The sequence below is a fragment of the Physeter macrocephalus genome, chromosome 21 (genome assembly GCF_002837175.3).
Source record: "Physeter macrocephalus isolate SW-GA chromosome 21, ASM283717v5, whole genome shotgun sequence".
Taxonomy (NCBI): domain Eukaryota; kingdom Metazoa; phylum Chordata; class Mammalia; order Artiodactyla; family Physeteridae; genus Physeter; species Physeter macrocephalus.
Window position 1 is genome coordinate 79,114,299 of NC_041234.1, and position 10,221 is coordinate 79,124,519.

Here is a 10,221-nt window from a genome sequence, read left to right on the forward strand (position 1 = left end):
AAGGTCCCAAAGAGGTTTCCACATGGACAAGGTGAAAAAAAAGAGAGAGCAGGCAGACCTGGGAGGCTCTCTCTGTAGCAATTACTTTTCTACAATTCTTGTAATCCCCCACCACAGAAGTGTAGAAGAGCCCCATCTGGTTTTGAGTATGAGAATAAACCCCTCATCTATCCGGGAGATAAGTCACTAGGTAGGATTTGGGGGAAGAAATGGAGGGAAGGAACCAAAGGAATTTACTCAGGTCAAGACCTTGGTCACCTGTCCATCTATATTTTTGGAGTAAGAAACAATCAGGAGCCTGAATGTAGGAAATAAGAGGCTCTGGAATGTGGCAGCAGGAAGACCAGCCCCTTCCCAACCTCTTGATAGGGCAGGGGTGATCCGATTATCTCTGCATCCCTCAACCTGCATCAGCCTCATAGCTTTTCCCTTTGCTTGGGTCTTCAAAACCATCTTAATAATAGCCGTTAAATTTAAGCAGACTACTTCAGTTGCCAGCAAATGCTTTTCCATATTTAATGAATGTTTATTATAGTAGAATGAAATATAAATGTTTATTAATAAAACTTGAAATCTGTCCCAGAAGGAATATAAAAGTAGATTATTTACATAAAATAGCCAAGATTTGACAATCAGACTTCTCCGTGAATATTAACTTCACAGATAACTTTCAAAACATCGCGACTGTGTTTAGAAAGATCTCCCCCATTTTTTTAATTCCATAAAATTCTGAAACAAGCTAGAATATTCTAAAAATGAAGTTGTGTGGAGCCCAAAGAAAATACTTTCTGTGTGGTGCAAGAGAACATAAACAATGAGTTTTCTTTTTTTTTTTTTACTTCCCCAGGTCGAAGCATGTCTTTCAAAAAACGAAATTTCCTAATTTTCAGGGTTTTTTAGAGGCATACTGATTTTTAAAAGGAAATAAAGAGAAATTACTAGGAAGCAAATAATATATAGCTAGTGAGAACAGGAGAAAAAAGCAGAAAGTGCCAAAGCCAATACCAAGGCCTTGGAGTGGTGGGAAGGGAGATGCAGACTCTCCCTGGTAACCATAGAAGGTCAAACCCCAAACATAAGGGCAGTGAGGCCGCCTGTGGGCCCTCGGATCGGAAAGGACCAAGCTGAGGAACCGGACCTAGCGCACAGCTGCGTGTAGGGGGAGATCTTGCGTGCGGAGGTTGAGGGGAGTGTCCTGTTGAACTCTCCGTCGGCCCGGGTGGGTGGGGAGGAGGATCTGAGGGCGAGGTCCGCGGTGACGCAAAGCCCTCACGTGACCGCGAGCTGCAGAGCGACGCAGCCTTTGGTGCAGTCGTCACTCGTGTCTGGGTACCAGCTCCCCGCTGCCCTGCGCACGGCGGGCTGGCATCGGGCCCGGGGGAAGCGGAGCAGGTAAGGGCCCCGGGGCCCAAACGCTGACGCCTGGGCGGCAGCGGCCAGCCAACCCCCAAGGCCGGCGCAGGGGTTCAGCGCAGGGGATCACCGCGGCGGGTCCCGGTGAGCTCTCTCCACACCCTTGCTTTCTTGGGAACAGAAATAAGGGCCCCCTGGGGTGAGGGTTGCAGGGGCAGCAGGGTTCCAGGCCGCAAAGCAACTTAAGAGCAATGGGAAATCATCCCTGAGTTCCTGCAGGGAAATGGTGAACCCGGGAAGGGGGCGGTGGACGCAGGTCGGGGGTGGGCGGTGAGGGGCGGTGGTTCGGCGCCGAGAGCTTGGTGACAGTACTCGCTCCCTCCATCCCTGCCTTCTGCAGGTCGGCGGATCTAAGTGTCAAGTGTTGTGGCGACGCACTTGCAGCGAGAATCGGGAGGAGGAGGAGACAGCAAGGATAGGCCCAGGTCGGTGCAGGGGACGGTGTGTGTGGGTGGGTGCAGAGCCCCGTCATACCCCCTCCCTACCTTCCCCATGCCCTGTCCTCCACTTTGTTGTTTGAAGAGGCCTGGGGGAGGGATCTGTAGGGAAAATGGTGGGCTTGGGAGGAGGGAGGGAAAGAACTGAGGGGGGGAGAGCTCGGACTGGGGGCCCCCTAGAGGGCTCATGAAGCCTTTCAGGTGGGAAAATGAAATTAAAAATAATGATAATAACACATGCTATCCAGGCCTCTGTCCTTGGTGCTGATCTATCCACGAAAAATGCAGCACTTTTTCTTGTCTTTTGTCTCCTAGGAGCAATGGCGTCCAAAGAGGAACAAGTGATGAAAAATATCAACATGGAAAATGCCAACGAGGATAATGATAAAAAGGATGAAAAAGAGCAAGTTGCTAATAAAGGAGAGCCTTTGGCCCTACCTTCGGGATCCGGTGAATATTGTGTACCTGGAGGAAATCATAGGCGGTTCCATGTTAGGCAGCCCATCCTGCAGTATAGATGGGACATGACTCAGAGGCTTGAAGAGCCACAGGCAAGGATGAGAGAGGATAATATGGAAAGGATTGGGGAAGAGATGAGACAACTCATGCAAAAGCTGAGGGAAAAGCAGTCGAGTCATAGTCTGCGGGCAGTTAGCACTGACCCCCCTCACCATGACCATCATGATGAGTTTTGCCTTATGCCTTAAATCCTGATGTTCTCCCTGAAGTTAATAGGGAGACACACCTGCTTCCTAAACTTACATGTTCATGATGTACCTTTGTTGCAAACCTGTTGATGCCACTCATTTCTGGTGGGTCTCATATTACCAGCTTCTAGTTGAATGTGTTTTTGACCCAGTCTGTAAGATTGTTAGCAGAAGAATTTTACCTATTGCATGGCAAGATGCTTATTATATATTGTGAAGTTAATAAAGCAGTTTTAAAAAGCAATCTATGTATTCTTTTTTATTTCAAATCTCATATTTATCTAATACATGAGGAGAAAAATGCTGAAATTAAATGTACCAAAAGATTAATACAGGGACTCAATTCTGTGAGATGGTTTGATGTGTTTTCTTTTATAATTTAGTTTGAGAAGATATGCAAACTATTTTTAATGACTTTATGAGAGCCATAGGGTCACAATAAATACTTGGTCCCTAAATTTGGATCTTTTAGCCAGATGAATAAACTCAGGAATTCTTTATAAATTAGGAACTATATTTGCTTTACATGACTGTGAAACAAGGTCAGGAGTGTGTGAGCTGTGTTTCCCTATTTTTGCCCCATCCCCACATATTAGGCAAGAACCCCCTCCCCTCAAGTTTTCCCTTCAAATATTTAGCAGAGTCCCCAAAGATAGATCTGCCCAATACAGCATCCCTCTTCCCCTTCAGGGCTGCAATTTCTGCTAGGCAAGGTGTGATTTCTGACTGACAAAAACTTAACAAAGTACGATTAATAACGATTGAATCAGGAGCTCTGGGTTCTTGTCTCATTCCATCCCTGAATAAAATAACCTTGGATGTGTAACTTCAGTTCTCTAGAGGAGATTACCTGCAATTTCTAAAGGAACACTGAATTTATTTAATAATGTCCTAGTGTTTCTAAAAGTATGCTGATCAGCCACCTGTGTGAGAATCACCTGAGGAGTTTCTTGAAAATGTCCCACTCCAAATCTACTGAATGGAGCTCCAGAACTTTTGCTTTTAACAAACTTCCCTGGTGATTCTGATGCACATTAACATATAAAAGGCTACTGGTGTGTATATACTTACTATGATCTCAATTCTGCAATAGGAACAAGAATAATTAGAAGAACATAAAGATGAATATCTGAATTCAATGGAGAGAAGCATTAAAATGCAAAGGATGAGAAAAATTTAAAGACCTTTAGATTTACTACATAAAAATTGAAAGTGTGTACACTAAAAAGTTAACAGTGGTTATCTCTTGAGGGATATTGGGTGATTTTTTTTCTTTGTACTAAACTACATTTTTCTTAAGGAATATGGATTACTTGTGCAAAAAAGAAATAAAAGCCAATAATAGATCCAGATCCAAAGAACTCTTCAGTGAGCTTATAAATGCAATGGAGGCACTTAAAACATTCTCATTGACAGAAAGATATGTAGATTTCAAATTACTTATGGATATGGTATTCATGCCTTGGTTTAATTTTCTCTCCTATTGAATGTAGGCAAAATCACTGTCGTACTTCTAATCAATAAAATACAGCAAAAGTGATGTGATGTCACTTCTGTGATTGCATTACAGAAGATTATGACTTCTCTCTTGCTAGGAGACTCTCTCCCTGTCCCCTACACCCTTGCTGGCTTTGATGTAACAAGCTGCCATGTTGGAGAGGCCCATATGGCAAAAACCTGAGAGTCTTACAGCCAACAGGAAGTGAGGAACTAAGGCTCTCAGTTCTATAGCTCTTGAGGGAGTGAATCTTGCCAAAAAACATAAGTGAGTTTGGAAACAGATGCTTCCCTACTCAAGCCTTCAGATAAGACCCTGGCCCTGGCCAACAAATTGATTGCAGATTTGTAAAAGACTCCGAGGCAGAAGACACAGATTAGCCACACCCAGACTTCTGATTCACAGAATCTCTAGGATAATAAATGTGTGTGGTTTTAAGTTGCTAAATTTTGGGGTAATTTGTTACACAACAATGGTTAGCTGATACAGTATGTATCGCTAAAGGTTAATGATGCTTTTAAAACATAACAGTACCATAATCACAAACAAATGTGGGAAACAATTATTTAATATCCAGTCATTGTTCAAATTTCCAGTGGTCTCATATTTTTTAACCCCGAACTATATAAACTAACAAAAATATAAAATTTTAACCACAAAGTATATGTTAACAAAAAATAAATTGGCCAACACTATTGGCCTTGTCAGGTTGCAAATAACAGGAACAACCTAATGTAAAGTTTTCTACTGGGAATCTGACAAGAGTGTGTGTTTGAAAAAGAGTCTCATATCCAACATAGACCTGAAGCCACAGATTCTGAAAATCTAGCAAATGTTAAGAGAGAAACTAGTCTGTTCTATGCAATGAAAATATAGGGTAGAGTCAGGGTCAGAAAGGGGCATTACACAGACAACTTCATAACCCAAAACAGTCATTTGAGATTCTGACACCTGCATTTTGCAGAAGTATTGGAAAACAGTTATATTTAATCAAATTTGCCCAAATAATCTGTTTAACTCCAGAAAGAAAAGCATTGGATAGAAAAAGTAGCTGTCAGGCTGGCAATGTTGGAAAGATGCAGGTATAAATCATCATATTACTAATCATTCCTGTGGTTGAGTAAATACCTACAAAAAAAAGTGCTCTTACGGTTAGAGGAAATGTAGGACTGAGATAACAGGATGAACAAGCAGGTATATGAAACCATTTTATCATCTAGTTTGATTGAATAAGGCATGGAGTATGTTTTTAAGAAGTCTTTTTTTCCCAAGAAACACAAAATTCAGAGGACTAATATAAGTACATGGAGGATGGGAATTCCCTGGTGGTCCAGTGGTCAGGACTCGGCGCTTTCACTGCTGGGGCCGGGTTCAATCCCTGGTCAGGGAACTAAGATCCCACAAGCTGCCGGTGCTGCCAAAAAGAAAAAAAGAACACAGCCACACGCATTGGTTTATGTATGGCTGTTTTGGGGAACAAGGCAGAGATGAGTATTTATAGGAGAGACTATATGGCCCACAAAAGAATATATATACTGTCTGACCATTTACAGAAAAAGCTTATCCATCAGGACTCGGCGCTTTCACTGCTGGGGCCGGGTTCAATCCCTGGTCAGGGAACTAAGATCCCACAAGCTGCATGGTGCATCAAAAAAAGAAAAAAGATAAGTACATGGAGAATATAATTTGTGGGTCCCCAGGACCTCAAATCTTGAAAATGAGGATACCCTCTGAGAGTTCTAAATGGATAAATCTGATAGATAATGAACATGGCTTTCCATCTCTGTGAATAACACAAGAAATTATCTGTGAATGTGATACTAAAAAGTTGTGAAGATCTAGTATTCCAATCAGCATCATTTGGGAGTTGTCCAATGAAAGCAGGAACATGGAAATGCTCCAGGAAGGAAAACAATAATAATATGCCCATAAGAAACAAGGTCTTGGAAATCCTTTAAGAGACTTGAGGTTAAAACAGGTAGAAGTCCAAGGAACATTTTAGAAGATTTTAAGGGAAAATACTATGAAATAGATGGCATAAATGTGCCGTAAGAGAGAAGGAAACATGCAAAAACAGAACAAAAATTAAAACAAAATGAGCTGAAGGGGGTTCTGACCATAATATCCAGCTGTCCCAGTGAGGAAATGTATTCAGAAAAGATATCAATTAATGCATAGTTAAGGCACTAAAAATAGATCTCTTTAAAAATAATAAAAAGGAATTTCATTTCATTTATAACTGGAAAATAAAGTTGTCTTCTGAATGTCAAAGAACTAAAATTCACCATACACATTATGAATCAATGTCATAAGCTAAGGAGTTAATGTAAAAGTTTGGGTTCCAGAAAATAACAGAATTTACAAAACCAAAGGGAAAAGTAGATGGGCAGATAAGCTACCTAACACCTACAGTGATCCCCAGACAGAAAAAATCAGATTTGTAACCAGTACTAAAGCCAGTGGTGTGCTGATAAACTAAATGTTAAATAACTGGGTTTCCAGTAAACTATGTGGAGTGTCAGCTTATTTCCATTGTGTAAATACTCCTACTACAGCTGATTTTCAGCTACTAACATGATGTCACTTAATGCAAAGTACAGAAGAGATATGTATAATTAACTGTCCTGAGCCAGTAAGAGCTGGCTTTAGCACACCACTGGCTGAGAGCTTCCCTTATCAAGGTGGATAAAACAGAGACAATACTATGCAATGAAAATGAAAGATAAGAATGGGAAAAGGAAATGTGTTTTGGAAAGGAAATGTAGGATGAGCATAAGGAAGAGAAAGATAAAAGAAAAAGAAACAGGATAACAGAAAAAGGACTAGAGGTGTGTGTGTGTGTGTGTGTGTGTGTGTGTGTGTGTGTGTGTGTGTAGAGCGGGGGGGGGGAGACTGGTAGATTACCTAGACATGGATACTCCTAGGCAATTTAAAGGAGTGTTTGTAAAAGCACAGACTGGAGTCAGGCAGACTTTAGTTGGGGGGGGGCGGAGACTGGTAGATTACCTAGACATGGATACTCCTAGGCAATTTAAAGGAGTGTTTGTAAAAGCACAGACTGGAGTCAGGCAGACTTTAGTTCAAATATTGGCATCATCACTTACAAGTTTTGTGACCTTAAACAAAGTTGCTCAACCTCCCTTAGTTTCACTTCTGTCATTGGTAAAATGTGGAAAGTCTTTAGCAAGATGCCTGTCATATACTAAGCTCCCAGTAAATGTTAGCTGTTAATGTTATAACACTTGTAAAAAAAAAAAAAAAAGGTTTAGGTCACCAAAAATGAGTAGCCTAATGTTTCAAAGTTAATAAAATTAGTGGATTTTTGAAAGTATGTATTGATCCCAGTAGTCAAAAGTTGGCATAAAAAGGATTACAATTGGTAAAAACAATTTATCGCACAAGGTGCTGTTCAATTTTTGAATCATTATTGATAATTAATAATTGAGAAATTGCACAAGAAAATCCAGAGTTTAAGTTTCCATGAAAACTCAGTAAGTCTGTCAACCGTGAGCCTGCATTCCCATGTTGCACCAATTGACTAGAAGGAGCTAGTGGTGGCTTCAATTCTTTAGAAAGACACATGCTTCAGTTTAACTTTTTGTACCCAGATTTTCTTATTCAAATTATATAGTTACCTCTCTGGCCTTTAGAGGCACTTCAGTTTGTAGCCCCTAATCCATATAACTGCATTTCAAAAGTAATTTGAAGCAATGGTTCAGCAGATGAGTAGGATTTAGCCTAATTTGGGACTCAAGATGTTTTTATGTTCCAAATCTGCAGTGTCCAATATGATAACCATGAGCCACATGTGGCTATTGAGAGCTTGAAATGTGATTAATGTAATTTGAGACAGGTAAAAGTGTAAAGCACACACAGGATTTCAAACACATAGTATAAAAAAAGAATGTAAAATATCTTATCAATAATTTTTATATGGATTATATGATAAAATGATAGCATTTTGGATATACAGTGTTAAAATATACTTTAAAATTAATTTCACCAGTTACTTTTTCTTTTAAAAAATGAGATTACTAGAAAATTTAAAATTAGATACGTGGCTCACATTATCTTTATATTGAAACACACCATTCCAAATCATTTTTAAGATACAACACATTTTTAAATTAAAAAATAATCTTATTTTTAAAATTTCTGATAGCAAATGATACACATTCATTTTGGAAAACACAAAGGAGCATAAAGAAGAAATTATAAAAAAATCATCTTAATCCTGCTAAACGTTGTTAAATATTTCAGTTTCTTTTCTTTTAGTCTTTTTTCTACACAAAATATTCACAAATGAAATCTAGTTGTATAAAAATTGAATAATACTGTATACACTGTTTTGTATGCTCCTCTTTCACTTAACATTTTAAGATAATCCTTTTCCATTATCCTTAAGAATTATTTGAAACAAAGTTGGTACTTAAATGGATTGACAAATTGAATATAATAATAACAGAACTGGGAGAATATAGATGATTATTTAACTTAAGCATGCTAAAGACATTTCTCAACATATAAGCAAAGGCTGAAATTATGCAGAAAAATAACTTTTATTACTTTAAAAATAAGCCTTTAGAAACCTTCAGGATGGCGGAGGAGTAAGATGTGGAGATCACCTTCCTCCCTACAAATACATCAGAAATATATCTACATGTGGAAAAACTCCTACAGAACACCTACTGAAGGCTGGCAGAAGACCTCAGACTTCCCCAAAGGCAAGAAACTCCCCACGTACCTGGGTAGGGCAAAAGAAAAAAGAAAAAACAGAGACAAAAGAATAGGGATGGGACCTGCACCAGTGGGAGGGAGCTGTGAAGGAGGAAAGGTTTCCACACACTAGGAAGCCCCTTCGCGGGAGGAGACTGCGGGTGGCGGAGGGGGGAAGCTTCAGAGCCGCGGAGGAGAACGCAGCAACAGGGGTGCGGAGGGCAAAGCGGAGAGATTCCTACACAGAGGATTGGTGCCGACCAGCACTCACCAGCCCGAGAGGCTTGTCTGCTCACCCGCTGGGATGGGCGGGTGCTGGGAGCTGAGGCTCGGGCTTCGGTGGGATCTCAGGGAGAGGACTGGGGTTGGCTGCGTGAACACAGCCTGAAGAGGGCTAGTGCACCACGACTAGCCCACTAGCCGGGAGGGAGTACGGGAAAAAGTCTGGACCTGTCGAAGAGGCAAGAGACCATTGTTTCGGGGTGCACGAGGAGAGTCGATTCAGAGCACTGCCTAAACGAACTCCAGAGATGGGTGCAAGCTGCGGCTACCAGCACGGACACCAGAGACGGGCATTAAATGCTAAGGCTGCTACTGCAGCCACCAAGAAGCCTGTGTGCAAGCACAGGTCACTATCCACACCTCCCCTGCCAGGAGCCTGTGCAGCCCACCACTGCTAGGGTCCCGTGATCCAGGGACAACTTCCCAGGGAGAACACATGAAGCGCCTCAGGCTGTTGCAACGTCACGCTGGCCTCTGCCGCCGCCGCAGGCTCGCCCCGCATTCCATATCCCTCCCTCACCCTGGCCTGAGTGAGCCAGAGCCCCCTAATCAGCTGCTACTTTAACCCCATCATGTCTGAGAGAAGAACAGACGCCCTCAGGCGACCTACATGCAGAGGTGGGGCCAAATCCAAAGCTGAACCCCAGGAGCTGTGTGAACAAAGAAGAGAAAGGGAAATCTCTCCCAGCAGCCTCAGGAGCAGCGGATTAAATCTCCACAATCAACTTGATGTACCCTGCATCTGTGGAATACCTGAATAGACAATGAATCATCCCAAAATTGAGGTGATGGACTATGGGAGCAACTGTAGACTTGGGGTTTGCTTTCTGTATCTAATTTGTTTCTGGTCTTATGTTTATCTTAGTTTAGTATTTAGAGTTTATTATCATTAGTAGATTTGTTTATTGAATTGGTTGCTCTTTTCCTTTTATTTATATATATATATATATATATATATTTCCTTTTTCTCTTTCTGTGAGTGTGTATGTGTATGCTTCTTTGTGTGATTTTGTCTGTATAGCTTTTCTTTTACCATTTGTCCTAGGGTTTTGTCTGTCCCTTTTTTTAAAAAATACACTTTTTTTTTTTTTTGCGGTACGCGGGCCTCTCACTGTTGTGGCCTCTCCCTTTGCGGAGCACAGGCTCCGGACGCGCAGGCTCAGCGGCC

At 41.3% G+C, this 10,221-nt stretch overlaps 1 protein-coding gene across 1 annotated transcript; it reads left to right on the top strand.

The window, feature by feature from the left end:
- Positions 1–1,302: 1,302 nt before the first annotated feature.
- On the top strand, positions 1,303–2,791 carry LOC102996973 (protein BEX2-like). Its single transcript, XM_007120194.2, has 3 exons — positions 1,303–1,392; positions 1,754–1,838; positions 2,166–2,791. Exon 3 carries the CDS (start codon positions 2,171–2,173, stop codon positions 2,555–2,557), a length of 387 nt encoding a protein of 128 aa, XP_007120256.1. The 5' UTR covers positions 1,303–1,392; positions 1,754–1,838; positions 2,166–2,170; the 3' UTR covers positions 2,558–2,791.
- The last annotated feature ends 7,430 nt before the right edge of the window (positions 2,792–10,221 follow it).